At 51.5% G+C, this 16,999-nt stretch overlaps 1 protein-coding gene across 2 annotated transcripts; it reads right to left on the reverse strand.

The window, feature by feature from the left end:
- Positions 1-13: 13 nt before the first annotated feature.
- Coro1a (coronin 1A) lies at positions 14-16,713 on the reverse strand. Of its 2 annotated transcripts, none has more exons than XM_090357921.1 (12): positions 16,482-16,713; positions 5,250-5,352; positions 3,549-3,747; positions 2,417-2,539; positions 2,197-2,326; positions 1,936-2,120; positions 1,655-1,774; positions 1,321-1,425; positions 1,078-1,223; positions 908-965; positions 581-796; positions 14-231 (listed from the first exon to the last, which is right to left on the reverse strand). In XM_090357921.1, the coding sequence occupies exons 3-12, from the start codon at positions 3,744-3,746 to the stop codon at positions 127-129; spliced, it is 1,386 nt and encodes a 461-aa protein (XP_090214047.1). In that variant the 5' UTR covers position 3,747; positions 5,250-5,352; positions 16,482-16,713; the 3' UTR covers positions 14-126. The 2 variants fall into 2 exon arrangements, with proteins under 2 accessions (XP_090214047.1, XP_090214046.1); XM_090357920.1 differs by lacking the exon at positions 16,482-16,713 and adding an exon at positions 16,250-16,399.
- Positions 16,714-16,999: the final 286 nt, after the last annotated feature.

Genomic DNA, 16,999 nt, shown 5'->3' on the forward strand with positions numbered 1-16,999 from the left:
TCTGAGAGGTAGGTACCAGAAAATAAAGCACTTTATTATTTGTCTTATCTGCCATGGTGGCCCTGGGATGTAGGGTACAGGATGAGGGACGTGAATGTCTGGCCCCACTGAAGGCCTCAGGTTCCTCTACTTGGCCTGGACCATCTCCTCCAGCCTGTCCAAGCGCTTCTGTAGCTCCTGCACTGTGGCCTGCAGCTTCCCCATCTCCTCCTCCAGATGGGACACAGCATCCTGGAAGACGCAGCACCGGGTCAGGCCCATTCCTTCCTGGGCTCCCCGTTCATTTGCAAGTACTGGGGTTTGAACTCAGTGCTTCAGGCTTGCTAGGCAGGTGCTGTACCACTTAAGCCACATCCCCCAGCCCTCTGGTTCCCATTACCCTGGCATCTGCCAGCCCTCTCTGGAGAACCTCAGGGCTGGTCCCTGGAGTCTTAGCCAGTTCCTGCCTATGCTCATAAATCCACTCTGTTTTCCTAGTTATTGCCCCTCAATGGCAGCTCCCGATGCCAGCCTCCTCTCGCTGGGCACCTGGTCCACCCAGCAGCTTCTTGCCCTATCCTATCTCTCCATCCTGGCTTACCGGGTTAGGAGTACCACTGGCCTCGGGTGCCGCCCTCCTGCGTGTGCTGTCCAGGCCCCGGTTGACCCGCAACTCCCGACTCTTTGGGGGTACATAGCCGTCCTTGAGGGAAATGAGGAGTGGCCCAGCATCACGACCCCCTAACCATTCCTCAGCTGTGAGAGCTGGATCAGGCCCAGCAGTGGGTGGGTACAGGTCCTCCTGGAACAGGTCCGACTGTAGGCAAGACCAAGGCCGGACATGAGATTGTTTGTAGGGAACACTAGCCCATCCTGTGACCCCTCGGCCATAGCCCACAGGGCCCAGGGAACTGCCCCAGTGCATCACCTTCCTAGGCACTGTCATGGCGATGGGCTCACACTTCCGCTCGTGCAGCTTGTAGAATCTGTGGAGAGAGGACAGTGAGTGGCGCTCCAGCATGTCTGCTCAGGGCCTGATCATCACGAGGTCAGCACTAGCCCAACAACATGCTTCCATCAGGATTAGGGGTCAGTCACCTGGCAATCTCACACTTGTTCACTTCCAGGCCACGTTTGGGCATGTAACCCATACCACGCTGTGACTCCTTGGAGCTGAACATGGAGAGATAGTGCAGGAACGGGGCCTCCGAGGTGATCTCAAAGTACCGGATAGAGCTGTCCCCCTGCAGGAGGGGTGTGCGAAGGTCAGCACCCGTAACATCTCCAGCCCAGTCATGTCAAAGCCCCCACCCACTCCCCTGTCCCATTCAGCTGAGACACCTTGCCACAAAGGTAGACAATATTGGTGTCAGGGTCAAAGAAGGGCAACAAGACTCCACTGCTGGTGTCCAGCTCCTGCAGGGACAGTGGGTCCTCCAGGTGCTTCTGTAGGGACAGGTAGGAGATCAATTAGCAGGTTGGGCCACATTAGGCCTTGAGATAGTGGAACTTCATAGGCAATGACCAGGATAGGACTTCCAAACAAAGCAGAGGGAAGTTCATTTTACAGATGAGTAAACTGAGGCCTGTGGTCATTTGGCCAGACAGCAGGGCCGGCATGAGGCTTCAGCCTTGATTCCCAGCCCAGGGCCCTGTTTCCAGGCTCAGCACTCACTGTGTCCCACAGCGCCACCTGCCGCTCACTCATGCGACTGAAGCCTGTGGTCAGGATCTTCCCTTCAGACACAAACACAGCGTGTACTGGCCGTGTCCCCTCGTGGGGACGGTCCTTCTCCTGTAAAGTAAGGGAGGTAGTTTGCTGGTGACATACACACACACCCCCACTAAGGGACCTAGGTGGGGACAAGGGAGGGCAACCCAAGGGGCTGGTGGATAGTCGGTGGGGTAGGAGGAGTCACGGCCTGAGATAAAGAGTAGAGGTTCATAGCAACTCACAGCTACCACGGTGCCTTTGCGGGGCTCTATGATTCGCACACGCTTGTCACGGCAGGAGGTACAGATAAGAGCACCATCTCTACTCCAGTCCACGCTGTAGATGGTGTCTGGGTGCACATCTGGACCCAGCGTCAGCACTGCCACTCCAGTGCCCACATCCCATACCAGGATCACATTATCACAACCTGCACAATTGCCCCAGTGTCAGAAGCCACAAGCGATCTGTCAGTCCCCAGCCCTCTGCCCCTCTGCCTGCAGCACCTGCACTGAGCAGCACATTCTGGGCTGTGGGGTGCCAAGCCACAATGCCCACCCGCTTGGTGTGGCCCTCCAGGCTGACAACGGGCTCCCTCAGGGGCAGCGTCAGGCCCCCGTCAGGGATCTCCCATACCTGCAGAGAAGGGGTGAGTTAAGTCTGGGGCTGCAAATGTTGAATTCATATTGGAGCCCCCTCCTAGCCTGCATTCCCAGCACCACTCACCATGACTGTGCAGTCCTCGGAGCCACTGGCAATGACATTGTCATTGTGCGGGCACCAGGCAATGTCCAACACGGGGGCTGTGTGGCCACAGACCAGGGGCACGTTCTTGTCCACACGTCCAGTCTAGAGAGCACAGCAGAGCCTTGGATGGAAGTTCTTAGCCCTCTAAACCCAATCCAACCTTCCCCACCTGCTTGGCAGATGGACAGAATTACCTAGGAAGGTGGGCTTAGGGTGGAAAGGGGCTGTTCTCTTTGCTCCCATCCCAGACAGGCTGGCCATCCTGACATGGGTCCTTCCTGTTTATTTCTTAGCCTCATTCGGAGGGTCAGCACCCTGCCTCCCAGAGAGGCCTCCGTGGGCACAACAGGCCTAGCACGGGTGTAGCACTGAGGTCCTATGGAAGTGTGAGCGGGGGAGATGCAGGGATGTGTCTTGCCAAATGGAGAGGGAAAGGGAAGGCTTGTCATAATGGCTCCAGACAGCAGTAAGAGGTTTGGAAATGGCCTCTTGTGGGGCCTCAGCAAGGCTTCCTGTGTGTAGAGCTGCTCAGAACGCGGGCCCAGCTCTCACCCCCAACAACCACTTCCTCTTCTCTGTACTTCCATCGGCCCTTTTAAGGTAACAACTTGGGGCCCATCTCCTCTTCCTGTCTCACCCCCCCCAAAAAAACAAGTATGTTCTGGGGGCGGGGGTCAGAAGAGGGTGAGCAGGCTAGACAGCAGGCCCATACACCTAGACCAGCCTTTTAGCTACCTGACTGTGAGCTGGGGCTGCAGCTTGCTGGTCCCCAAGGCTGGTTCCTCCATAGGCGCAGATCTGGGGTCCTCAGCCTGGAACACTGCTGGATTCACACTGGAGCCTCCTAGCCCTGTCTGTACTTCCCAGGACAGAGAGTCCCAGTCTGAAACCTAGGAGACCTCGTCCTGGCCTGCTCTCTGTGTGCCTCCCTCACATTATCTCCTCTGGGCCTCAGTTTCCATACTATCCCTACACACAGGAGCTGGGTGGGAGCTTGGGCACATTAGCGCTGCTCAGTTAGTTATACAAGGACAGAACTGAGGCCCAGAAAGGCTTGGTGACAGTCACAGACTCAGGAGTACAGCTGCTGTCTGGGACTCCAGGAGCTTACCTTGCTCAGGGGGAGCACCAGGAAGGCTCCACCCCCACTGGCTTCACAGATCAAGGCCATGAACTTGGGGTTGACAGCACAGAAGCCACTGTCCCAGGTGGTCTGTGAGACACGCACATCCTCGTAGCACTGGTCAGCCTTTGCTGGCTGTCCGAACACATGGCGGAACTTGCTGGAACGGACCACCTGCCGGCTCATCCTGGGAGACATATGTTGACATTTATTCCCTCAGGGTCACCTCTGACTTTTCAGTACCCACATCTTCCTCAGACACTCTTCAGTATGGCTTTTAAGAGTCCCTGCGTCATCTCTGTGGCACTCTGCCCTTATTCTCTTCTGTGGCGGACAGTCTGTTAGCCTTTCCAAGTAACTCCTCACTCCTGCCTAGTGCTTCTGAGCCACCTTTTCAATCCTGCCCCTTCATCCCTAAAACAGCTTCGTGTGGTGCAGTACCCTCAGCTCAGCTGTCGGCTGCCTAGCTGATGGAGGCAGAACCCTACCCTCCAGGGCCCACCCTGACCACTCCCAAAACTAGGTCCTCTCCTTACAAAGCCCACATACACCACATAGCCACACACGGAGCTTCCTAAAGACTGAGCAGAGCTGGCCCTCCCTTGCTCCTGGGTCTAGAGCTGGCACTTGGGAGGAATTGGAGCATGAGCCTGGCCAGGAGGGAAGGAGGCAGCAGGCTGGCTTCCCCAGTGTGTTCCTGGCCAACAGAAGCAGTGACAGGCCATGGCTTGGGTCCAGTATTTCCTCCCCACACCTCTGCCTCTCACCTCCAATCAGAAAAAGCAGGTGCCTTGCAGGACCATCTCCACCCTCACTGGAAGAGGGAGGCGAAGGGAAGGAAGGCACGCTTGACTGCTTGGGGGCTATCTTGTACGGCTCCCCCCATGGTGGATGGAAAGTGGGTGAAACCAAGGAGATCGCCTCTGCTCTCCAGCTCCACAGCCCCATCTTGGTACCCAACTAACTGTACCACCTTTCTGCTCAGCCAAAGGGCTCCAGCTACCCTGCCAAGGTACAGCTTCCATCACCTCCTCAGGCTGGCCCATCTGCTCTGCCTTCAGGCCTGGTCTCTTCTTCTGGGGTCCTCACCCTGAGACCCCGCAGGAGGCTATCAGGTCTGCCTGCCCCGACAGCCAATGAGGAGGAGGGTAAGCAATGGCTAAGCTAAGGAAGGGATGGATACCAGCCCCAGGTGAGCGGTCCAGATCTGCCGGCAGGGAGCCCCTACCGGAGATGGGGGGCAGGAAGCCCTGCCCCACCCTCCGTCCTCCCCCACCCAGGTACCAGGCTTGGAAACCACAGAAAGGGGAACTTGGTCTTTTTCTTGTTTTGCTCTCAACCCCTTCCGGTCTCCAGGCTCGGAGCAGCTGCTCGGCTCACCGCACCCTGGCCCCCACCCCCACCGCCCAGAGGCGCCCCTTCCGCGGGGCATCAGCGCCTGCGCTCGTCCGGAGCCCCCCTCTGCTGCGGCCCCTCCCGCCCGGACCACCTCCATCTTGGCCGCGGTGGCCCCTCGCCCTCAGCCTCGGAGCGCTCGGGACCCCTCCCTGTTCCCGATCGAGCCGGGGGGGGGGGGGTACCTGACAGCCCGCCACCCCCAGCCCGCTGCTCCCACGCCCGCCCGCGCCGCCCCACAGGTGTCCGGTGCCGGCGCTGCGTGGTCCCTGCCGAGGGGGGGTCCAGCCCTACCTGCTGCGGAGATGAGCGTGACCCCCAGCGGAGGAGGAAGGGAGGAGGAGGAGGAGGCGGCGGCAGGAGCGGAGGAGCTGGAGCCCGGCTGGCCGAGGATGCTCTGTCAGACAATGAATGAGAAGCGGTCGTGCGCCGCCTCCTGGGCGGCATCGCCCCTCGGGGGCGGGGCCCGCGGCGGGTGGCCACGCCCCGCGGCGGCAGGCCACGCCCCGCGGCGGCGGCAGGGACCGGCGCGCGCCTCCCTCCGCCCGCCAGGCCCCACGCCGCCAGCTCCGAGCCGGAACAGATGCCAGCTCCGATCTGCTCTTCCTTTAATGTCAAAATGCAAAAAATACTGTGTTCCGTCCTCTCTCCCGCAGCCGCCCCCAGCCTGCTCACCATCCTTCCCCACGCCGCGCTCCAGAAAGCTCGCGCCAGGCACAGGCACAGCCCAGGTCACCCTGGCTGTGTGATCTTGGGCAGGAGAGTTAACCACTCTCAGCCTCGGTTTCCCCACCTCACATGGCTATGAGGATGGTAATTTAAAATAATCCAGGGACGCCAGGAGCCAGTTGCTCACCCCCTGTAATCCTAGCGGCCAAGGAGGCTGGCTGAGATCTGAGAATAACAGTTCAAAGCCAGCGCAGGCAGGAGAGCCTGGGAGAATCTCACTTCCAATTAACCCACAAAAAGGCAGAAGTAGAAGTGTGGCTCCGCTGGTGAAGGGCTAGCCTTGACTATAAAAGCTAAGGGATTGCACCGAGGCCTGAGTTCGAGCCTCATACAGAATTACAATAAATAAATAATCCAAAGAGAGCTTGACACATACCCCCTGCGACAGAGTAGTCAGTTTTTAATGTTGGTTCTTATCATTTGTTGTTAACCACCAGAAACCAGAAGCGGTGCTGTGGCTCAAGGGAGCCACAGAGCACAGGGATGGCGCCCAGGCCCAGAGTTCAAGCCCCAAGACTGACAAGAAGAAGGAGGAGGAGGAGGAAAAAGAGGAGGTAGAGATCAGGAGGATTGAAGTTGAAGGTGAAAAAGTGAAAAAAGTTAGCAAAACCTCTTCTCAACAAAACAAGCCAGGCATCTCGGTGCCTGCTTATCATCCCAGCCATGTGGGAAGCATAAACAAAAGGATTACAAATTGAGGCTGACCCAATCTGAATAGTAGTAGTAATAACAATAATAATAATAATACTCACAATCGCTAAAGCAAAAAGGGATGGGGGCATAACTCAAAGACACCCCCTGAAATCCCAGTTATTCAAGAGTCTGAAATATGAGGTTTGATTCAAAGCCAGCCTGGGCTGACATATGAGAGGCTTTTATCTCCAATTAACCAGAGGTAGAGGCGTGGCTCAAGAGGTAGAGGGTTCCAGCCTCGAGCTAGAAACACAAGCAAGAATACAATGCTCCAAGTTTGAGCCCATGTACCAGCAACAGAAAAATAAAATAAAAAGTGTTATAGCTGAAAGGCTACGGATGATGGGAGGTCAACAGTAAGTAATAACCTCAGCAAGGCCAACGTGCTGGTAGCTCATACCTGTAATCCCAGCTGCTCAGGAGACTGAGATCTGAGAATTGCAGTTCAAAGCCTGCCCAGGCAGGAAAGTCCATGAAACACTTATTTCCAATTAACCACCAGAAAACCAGAAGCATCCCTGTGGTTCAAAGGGGTAGAGTACTAGCCTTAAGCAAGAGAGCTCAGGGACAATACTCAGGTCCTGCGTTCAAACCCCATTACCAACTACAACAACAACAACAAAAAGCCTCAACAGGGCCAAGAAACTCAGGACTTGCTTCCAGTAGCCAATGAGAAGCTATGAGCTGGTCTTAATGTGGAACCAGGCTAGGTCTTGCTTATTACCCAAGATTGCCAATCTGAATTGATCTAGTTTTGCTCAAGAGGAAGTTTCTCCACAAGGTAGCCAGCCAGCCACCTGTGGAGGCAGGATAGCAGGGCTCAGATCTACTTCCAGGAGGACAGGCTTTGGGGGGATATTTTACAGTTTAGTGAAAGGTGATTGCAGGTTAACTTTCCAAGATTTATTTCGTTTTCATCCCTATGGCATGGCCTCAGGCCTTCTCAGCTCTAATGTCCCCTAGCATCTGCAGACCCACGGTTGACCACATCCGGGGTAGGCCTAGCCTCAGCAGATGGAATGATGTGTGTCAAACATGCTGTCAACTCCAGCCTGACTGCGGTCAGTCTTGCCAATCACTTTCCTCCAGCCACGTACTCCAGGTGGCCTGAAGTCACCGTAGACTGTAATCAAAGAGGCCATCAGCCTTCCTGGGCCCAAGGCTGATTCTCTCTCCTAGGACACATTCCCTCTCATTCCCTGGGGGACTTCTTTCCAAGAATTGAACCCCTTTTTGAATGTACCCCCATCCATTCTCCCCCAGGACCCTCCAGTATAAAAAATGTTCTTGGCAATCTCAAACCAATTCTCCAACCAAGTGTTCACAATCAAATTTTCTTTCCTTCCTTCCTTCCTCTTCAGCCACAGCTCCGCTTCCAACTTTTTTCCTCCCAGGCTGGCTTCAAACTATGATCGTCTCCAGTGAGTAGGATAACAAGCTGAACCAGGACCACCAGTAGCTGGCTCCTGTTTCCCTCCTTTTCCTCCTCAAGTCTGGCTTCTGCCTTTCCCAGTCCATACAGACTTGCTGTCCCCAAGGACACCCCATCTCCTTTGGGGTCAAATCCAACGAACACCTCTTAATGATTGCTGCTATGAACTAGGCCCCAATCCATGTGTTAAGTGCTCTCTCCCTTTGGCATGTTAAGGGGGCCCCACTCCTTCTAGCTTTCTCAGCTTCCATCTCAGCCTCCTTTCATGGACTTTTCTTTTTTTTTTCCAAGGCTAGCACTCTGCCACCTGAGCCACAGCACCACTTAGGCTTTTTCTCTATCTGTGGTACCAGGGAATTGAACCCAGGGCTTCATGAATGCTAGGCAAGCATTCTACCGCTAGGCCATGTTCCTGGCCCTCATTTTAATTTTTATACAGTGCTGGGATGGAACCCAGGACCTGGCCTGTGCTGGGCATGCCTCCCACCACTAAGCCACCCCCTCAGCACTGTCCCTTTGTGAAATGTCATATGTCAGCATTCCCGGGACACTGCCCCTTCAAGGGAGTCATCAATTACACACCTAGGGCCAACGATTCCTGGTCTGCCTGTGGCCCACTCCTGTCCCTGTGCTCAACACTTTGACTCTGTGTGTTCCATCAGCACGTTAAGGATCTTGAGAAGAAGTAATTCTTGACCTTGGACCTTTCCCTTTCTCTGCATCACCACCATTGCCCCAGTATGCCCTCACTGCCTAGTGTCTAATCTTCAAAGATCACTTGGCCACAATCTGGAGTGCACGGTGGCATCTTGACTAGGTGAATGGTAGCAGGGAGGAGAAGGGACGGGAAGGGAGAGAAGAGAAGGAATTACAGCTTCTCTAGGCCTTGTTGCCAGGCATCAACACCAAACCTTGGTTTTCAACAGAAGTTGAAAATGAGGATTTTTATGAGAAAGCTGCAACTCTTTCAATGTTGGCAGCTAATTTCAAACGTCTAAAAATGTTACATGAGCAAAACTAAATATGTCTTGGGTTTGGATGTGTCTTTCTGTCCAATATGTCTTGTAAAAAAAATTTTTTTTAATTTAACAAGCTGTGCATTGGTACTTCATGCTTGTAATTCTAGCTACTCAGGAGGCTGAAATCTGAATATCCTGGTTCAAAGCCAACCTGGGCAGGAAAGTTCTGTGAGATTCTTGTTGTTGTTGGTGGTGGTGGTGGTGGTTGTGAGGCTTGAACTCTGGGCCTGGGCATTGTCCCTAAACTCTGCAGCATAAGGCTATAACCCTACCCCTTGAGCCACAGGGCCACTTCCATTTTTTTTTTTTTTTGGTGGTTAATTGGAGATAAGAGTCTCATAAACTTTTGTACCTGGGTTGGTTTTGAACTACAATCCACAGATCTCAGCCTACTGAGTAGCTACGATTACAGCTGTGAGCTACCAGCACCCAGCAGGGCTCTATTGCTGTTTCTTTTTTACTCAAGGCTCAGCTAATGCTTTACCATTTGAGTCACAGCTTCATCTCTGGCTTTTTGGTAGTTATTGGAGTAGTTATGGCTTTGGTAGTTATGCATTTTCTTGCTTTGAATTTTGATCTTCAGGTCTCAGCCTCTTAAGTAACTAGGATTACAGGTGTCGGCCACCAGCACCCAGCTATACAGTTCTTTTTCCTGTATTACTGAGTTGTTTGCTATTGTTTATTTGAAAACTATTGCCTCTGTATTCACAAGAGATACGGATTTATAATTTTCTTTCTTGCTTTCTTTTTTGTGCTAGTTGTGGGTCTTGAACTCAGGGCCTAGGCACTATCCCTGAGCTTCTTTTGTTCAAGGCTAGCACTCTACCTGTTAAGCCTCAGCATCATTGAGGAATCCAACCCAGGGCCTCATGTAAGGCCAGCTCTCTACCACTGAGCCACCTTCCCAGCCCCTTACAATTTTCTTTCTCATGATCTCTTTCTGGTTTTGGTATCAGGGTTATACTTGTCTAATAGGAAGAAAAGGGACAGTGTCCAGGACTGGCCAAAAAAAACAAAAACAACAACAAAACAAGGAGTAAAGCTCTGAGTTCAAGCTTTGGTTCTAGCAGATACCAGCATTGGAAGTGGAAATACTGTTCGAGTGGTAGAGACTCAGTCTAGCAAGCAGAAGGCAAACAGTATTACTAAGTGTTGCCTTGTTCCTAATTTTAAATCCTACAGTAAGTATCTCCCATGCTAGAAAAGAGATTACATGCTTTCCTTACTGTCAATTTATTTTCTAAAAAACAAACCATTTTGTTTGTCAAGAACTGTGAGATCGTTTCACAGTTATCAGAAACAATTTCCTAGGGCTAGTGTAGGAGTTTAATGAGACATCATTGACTTGTCATTCATTTTGGTTGAAAATGATTTACAATGCGACTGATGAAGCTTCCTATTCAATTTTTCTTTTGTGCCTTCAAAATGTTAAAAGCCAGAACAGCTTTTTGTTTTTGAGACAGCCAACATGATTTTTTCATCTTCCCTCTGAAGCTTCAGCTTGCACAAAAAGCTAGAATTTAAAAATAAAATAAAACCCAGTACTTTTAGACAGTTTCTGTAAGTAAATAAAACTTAGAGCTTTGCTACTATTTTCCAGCCAGCATATTGCAATAGTTTGCATTAGCCTTGCCAATATTTCTGGACCTGGGTTTCTCTGGACTTTCTTTCCTTTCTTTCTTTTACTTTTTCTTTTTTTTCTAGTCCTGGGGCTTAAACTCAGGGCCTGGACACTGTCCTTGAGCACCTTTTGCTCAAGGCTAGCACTCTACCACTTGAGCCACAGTGCCACTTCTGCCTTTTTCTGCCAGGGCTTCATGCATGCTAGACAAGCACTCTACCACTAGGCCCTGGTTAGTTAATTCTTTTGTTGTTGTTTTGGCCAGTCCTGGTGCTTGAACTCGGGGCCAGCGACACTGTCCCTGAGCTCTTTTTGCTCAAGGCTAGCACTCTACCACTTGAGCCATAGTGCTACTTGTGGCTTTTTCTGTTACGTGATATTGAGGAATCAAACTCAGGGCTTCATGGTATGCTAGGCAAGCACTCTACCACGGAGCTACATTCCCAGCCCTAGACTTGGTTAGTTTTGTTTATTTTAGTTTTTTGTGTATGTGCATTCAAATTCCGGACTGCATATTCTCACTTGGCTTTTTTGCTCAAGGCTAGTACTCTACCACTTGAACCATATCTCCACTCCTGGCCTTTTGCTGATGAATTGGAGATAGGAGGTTTTTTTTTTGAACGGGGCTACCTTCAAACCTCAGTCCTCACACTCCAGCCTCCTGAATGGCTATGAGGGCAGGTGTGAGCCACTAACATCTCACATGGAAAACGCCACAGTTTGTGAGTGAGTCTGGGTCCCTGCTGCCTACACCGCTGAGTCTCTGATATTTTCCTTTCAGCTAACATTTACTTGTGATGCTCCAGCAGCAGGTACAGTCCTTCTCTCCTTCACCAGCACCTCTGGTGCCATCAAATGACATCACCCACACCAACTGCGATTCTTATCTGGAAGCAGTACCAATTAGCACATTTTGTCTATATTTGTCAGTGTCTTCATCAACATTCAAATGTGTAAACGTCTGATAAAACACTCTGGAAATGAGTAACATGATCAAATTTTCTCCTTCCCTCTATCATCCTAACTACTCAGGAGGAGCCTGAGCAGGAAAAGTCCCAGAGACTCTAATCAACAAACAAACAAAACCAAACAAAAAACAAACCTACTCAAAGGGCTGAAAGTATAGCCTAATGGTAAAGTGCTTGCCTAGCATGCAAACAGCCCTGGGGGTTTGATTCCTTGGTACCACATACTCAGAAAAAGCCAGAAGTTGTGCTGTGGCTCAGGTGGCAGAGTGCTAGCTTTGAGCAAAAAGTGTTCAAGGACAGTGCTCAGGACCTGGTTTTAAGGCCCAGAACTGGCCAAAAAAAAAATGCTGGGTGCAGTAGCTCACACCTGTAATCCTAGCTACTCCAGAGGCTGAAATGTGAGGCTCATGGTTCAAAGCCAGCCCTGGCACTAAAGACTGAGAGACTCTTATCTCCAATAAACCATTAGAAAACAGGAAGTGGGGCCATGGCTCCAGCGGTAGGGTGATAGCCTTGAGCTGAAGAGCTCAGGGACAATGCCCAGGTCCAGAGTTCAAGCCTCAGGACCTCAAAAAGAAAAGAAAAGAAATGTCCATGAGACTATCTCCAGTTAACCCACAAAATGCCATGCTGGAAGTGTGGCTCAAACGGTAGAGCACTAGACATGAGCAAGCGAAACCCTGCAAAAGCACAAGGCTCTGCGTTCAAACCCTGGTACTGGCATGTGCGTGCACACACACACACACTTGTCACTTAAGTCAGTGACAACCACAGCCACAAAAGACCAGTATAAACCTAGGAGAACAGTGTCTGTCTGACTGTAGCTTGGAATGAGCTGAGATTACAAAACTTGTTATCAACGGCACCCGGACTGTCAGAGCTATATTTGGAACAAGCAGAAGGAAGAATTAGGCTCATTGCTTAGAGAGGATGGTGTAACAGAAACAGATGACAGAGAAAGCAGAACCATTCAGCCTTCTCTGCTTTTGTTTCCCCCCACCTCTCTCTCTCTTTCTCTCTCTCTCTCTCTCTTTCTCCTTCTCTCTCTCTTTCTCCCTCTCTCCCTGCCCCTCCCTCCTTTCTTCCCTCCCCTCCCATCTCTCTTTTGGTGCCAGTCCTGGGACTTGAACTCAAGATCTGAGCATTATCCCTGAGTTTTTTTTTTTTTTTTTTTTTTTTTTTTTTTTTGCCAGTCCTGGGCTTGAGCTCAGGGCCTGAGCACTGTCCTTGGGCTTTCTCAAGGCTAGAGCTCTATCACTTGAGCCTCAGCACCACTTTTGGCTTTTTCTGTGTATGTGGTACTGGTGAATGAAACCTGAGTCTTGGTGCATGCTAGGCAAGCACTCTACCACTAGGCCATGCTCCCGGCCTCCCTGAGCTTCTTGTAACTGTATTTTTTTTTTGTCTCTTCTTTTTTGGTACTGTGGATCGAACCCAGGACGTTGCACTTGCTAGGCAAGTGCTACGCCACTGAGCTACCTCCCAGTCCCCTGAGCTTTTTTGCTCAAGACTAGCACTCTACCACTTGAGCCACAGCACCACTTCCAACTTTTTCTGTTTATGTGGTGCTGAGGAATTGAACTCAGGGCTTGGTGTATGCTAGGCAAGTATCCTACCACTAAATCACATCTCCAGCCCCTCTGCTTTGTCTCTTTAGCAAAGAGAATGATGCTAAGGATGAAAATCCCCAAAGATTATAGCAAGAGAGAACAGAAGCCCCAAAGATGAAAAGACTAGGGGAACATTAACTCAATTAAAATGTTCAGGATTGCAGATTTGAATGGATAGAGTCTATCCCTGAAGAGAAGATGCTAGAAGAAACTAGGTATAATTTGGGAACCACTGTAGTAAAACCTCAAGAAACTTTGGAAAATTGAAAAAATATTGGACGTGGGTAAATGTTGTTCTTGCCCTCATGACTGTGTGTGTGTGTGTGTGTGTGTGTGTGTGCACGTGCTTGAGTGTACTCGTCCTGGGTCTTGAACTCAGGCCTGGGTGCTGTCCCTGAGCTTCTTTTGTTCAAGGTTAGAGATCTACCACTGGAACCAGAGTTTTGCTTTTGGCTTGTGTGTGTGTGTGTGAGTGTGTGTGTGTGTGTGTGTGTGTCATGAAGCTTGAACTCTGGGCCTGGGTGCTGTCCCTGAGCTCTTAAGTTCAAGGCTATGGCCCTACCCTTGAGCCACAGCTGCATTCCCATTTTCTAGTGATTAATTGGAGATAAGAGTCTCATGGCTTTTTAGTGCCCGGGCTGGCTTTGAACCATGGTCCTCAGATCTCAGCCTCCTGAGTAGCTAGGATTACAGGCATGAGCTGCTGCACTCGGCTTTTTTTTTTTTTTTTGAGAGTAGTTTATTGGCGACAAGAGGCTTATAGACTTTATTGGACAGGCTGGCTTCTAACCACAATCTCAGCCTCCTCAAAGCTTTTCTTTTTTTTTTTCCAGTCTTGGGGCTTGAACTCAGGGCCTGAGCACTATCCTTGGGCTTCTTTTTGCTCAAGACTAATTTTGAATAAGAGTCTCATCGACTTTCCTGCCCAGGCTGGCTTTGAACATCAATCCTCAGATCTCAGCCTCCTGAGTAGCCTCTGGCGCTGGGCTTGTTTTAAGATTTTAATCTAGATGGATCCAGTTATGATGGCAATTCCCTTCCACTTGTGTAGTGTCTGCTTTTCCCTAGCTAGGTATTACTAAGTATCTATCTTTACACAGTCATTTTAAGGACTGTGAGTGGTCATGTATATAAAAGTGCTTGCTATAGAACAGATGTTCAGTCTACATTAGTTAAACCTCAAATCTGCTAAGTGGACTGACCAGCCCCAGTCCAATCCTGTGAGGATATACCAAACGCAGCCACTAGAGGGCAATGGCAGACACATGCCTTTGATGAGACTCCAGCAGCTCAGCCTTTCCCAACAGTGAGTCTCTGGGACAAACACTCCCACTGAGGAATCCTGGCTCCAAGCTGGGCTCTGTAGTGTTTTCTCTGAGTCACTATGCTCACCCACAGTTGCAAAATGATCTGGCAGAAGTCCCTCAAGGGTTTTCACTGCTTACTGAGTAACATCCAAACTCAGCCTGAGTCCAAGGCCTTGCTCAATCTGTGGTTCTTCCCTTGATCCTTATTTTTTGGTCATGGAGCCTGAGCACTGTCCCTAAGCTCTTTTACAGTGCTCTACAACTTTGAGCCACAGTGCCCCTTCTGGTTTTCTGATGGTTAATTAAAGATGAGAGTCTCATGGGCTTTCATGCCTAGGCTAGCTTTGAATCATGATCCTCAGATCTCAGCCTCCTGAGTAGCTAGGATTACAGATGTGAGCCACTGGAACCTAGCTGTGGATACTTCTTATGAAACTGCACTGGATGAATGTTATGCCTGCCATGGTACTTTTACACACGCTGCTCCTCTTCCTCAATGACTTTCCTCTCTCAACCTTCTATAATCTTACTTTTCAGTCATTCAGAGGCCACGATCTCCACTGCCCCTCTTCACTTTCACATGGTAATCTTGCCCATCCAATCTCACACATAAACTATCACATTCATCTACTTAGCATTACATTGACTGATGTTCACACATCTTTTGTTTTGTTTGTGCTTGTGTGTGTGTGTGTGTGTATGTGTGTGTTTTGCCAGTCCTGAATTTGAGCTCAGGGCCTGAGCACTGTTCTTAGATTTTCTCAAGGCCAGAGCTCTACCATTTGTGCCACAGCACCAATTCTGGCTTTTTCTATGTATGTGGTACCGAGGAATCGAACCTGGATCTTCCTGTGTGCTAGGAAAGTACTCTACTACTAGGCCAAATTCCCAGTCCCCTTTGAGTTCTTTCCCCCCCACCCCCCAGTGGGTCACAGGGCTTGAACTCTGGGCCTGGGTGCTGACCCTGAGCTCTTCAGCTCAAGGCTACCGCCCTACCCCCTGAACCACAGCCCCACCTTCCATTTTCTAGTGGTTAATTGGAGGTAAGAGTCTCTGGGTTTTTAGCGCCTGGGCTGGCTTTGAACCTCGATCCTCAGATCTCAGCCTCCTGAGTAGCTAGGATTACAGGCGTGAGCCACCAAGCTCTTCGGGGAGCTCTACTCTCAACATGAACCCACCCACACAATACTGTAATCAGTCATCAGTTGCAGTTGCCTGGCGCATACCTTTGCTGCCACGGTGCCATTTCACAGTTCATCAAATGAATAACTAAGAGTCACTGGTCTAATTAGTATCTCTTAAACCTTTGGTGACTTAGGGGCTATTGGGAATCAGCAACGCACTGTTGTTAATCTGAGTTAGAGCACCAGGGGGCCATGTATCTCATTATGAGCAACTTCTGAATCATAATTACTGCTCTGTTTGGTCTCTTGATCTGTAATACCTATGTATTCCCACTTCTCTGTGTTTGTGCAACTGGGATCTAGGGGAATGGACTGGGGTCTGCTCTTCAGGACCTTTCCTCCCATGAGAAAGTGGTTCCATCTCTGCTTTCGTGACCTTTGTGCAATTTGTTAATCCAACTATTAGTTTCCACATCATTTATTTTTTAAAAAACAAAAACATGCTGGGTGTGGTGGTTCATGCCTATAATCCTAGCTACTCAGGAGGCTGAGATCTGAGGATGGAGGTTCAAAGCCAGTTCGGGCACTAAAGATCCAGAGACTCTTACCTCCAATTAACCACTAGAAAATGGAAAGTGGGGCTGTGGTTCAAGGGGTAGAGCTGTACCCTTGAGCTGAAGAGCTCAGGGACAGCGCCCAGGCCCAGCGTTCAAGCCACATGACACCCCCCAAAACAAGACATAAAACTGGTGCACTCACTAGTGGTTCACACATGTAACCCTGGCTACTACCTGAGAGGCAGAGCCTGGACACCAAGGTTCCACGTGGGTCCAGGCAGAACATTCATGAGACTCCATTCACCAGCAAAAGAATGCCTGGCCTGGAGACACGGCTCAAGGGGTCGAGCACCGATCACGAAGCAGCAGAGCGAGAACGCAAGGCCCTGAGTTCAAGCTCCACCACCAACACATCACCAGAAAAAACAACAACACAAAGTTTCAGGCCAAGGTGGCTGATGCTCACTTGCAGTCCCAGCACTCAGGGGGCGGCTGAGGAGGAAGGATCAGGAGTTGGAGGCCAGCCGGGGCCACCCTTGCCCGGGAGAGGCGCCTCGGCTCGTCCCGGGGCGGCGCTCAGATGCCCGGCTGACGCAGGGTTCCAGCTGGGCGGGAAACCCGGAGCCGCCGGGGACCCCCGGGGACCCCCCGGGACACGCGGCCCGGCTCCCCGGTCCCCAGGGCTGACCCGGGCGACGTCGGGCTGGCGAGCGGGGGGGGGGGGGGGGGGGGGGACCGGGGCCGCAGCTTCCCCCCCCCCCCCCCCCGCCCCCGGGCCCTGGCCGGGTAGGAGGCGCGTCCGGCGGCGGGGGAAGGGCCGGGACCCGGGCACGGCGGCGGCGGTCACGTGACGCCGCGGGGGCGCGCCTCCGGCGGGGGGGGCGGAGCTCAGCGGCGCGCGCGCGGCCCCGCGGGTGACAGGGCGGGCGGGAAGGGGCGGGGCGTCGGGCGGGGCCTCCGGGGGGAGGGAGGGGGAGGAGTGGA

Source organism: Megascapheus bottae, chromosome 25, assembly GCF_031878675.1.
Source record: "Megascapheus bottae isolate mThoBot1 chromosome 25, mThoBot2.hap1, whole genome shotgun sequence".
Taxonomy (NCBI): domain Eukaryota; kingdom Metazoa; phylum Chordata; class Mammalia; order Rodentia; family Geomyidae; genus Megascapheus; species Megascapheus bottae.

Coding starts and splice junctions, on each gene's coding strand:
- Coro1a (XM_090357920.1), bottom strand. CDS start 16,301: ATGTTCTGCCTGGACCCACGTGGAACCTTGGTGTCCAGGCTCTGCCTC. Junction 5,353..16,249: donor GTCCAGGCTCTGCCTCTCAG/GTAGTAGCCAGG, acceptor ATTGTCTGACAG/AGCATCCTCGGCCAGCCGGG. Junction 2,121..2,196: donor GAATGTGCTGCTCAGTGCAG/GTGCTGCAGGCA, acceptor GCAATTGTGCAG/GTTGTGATAATGTGATCCTG.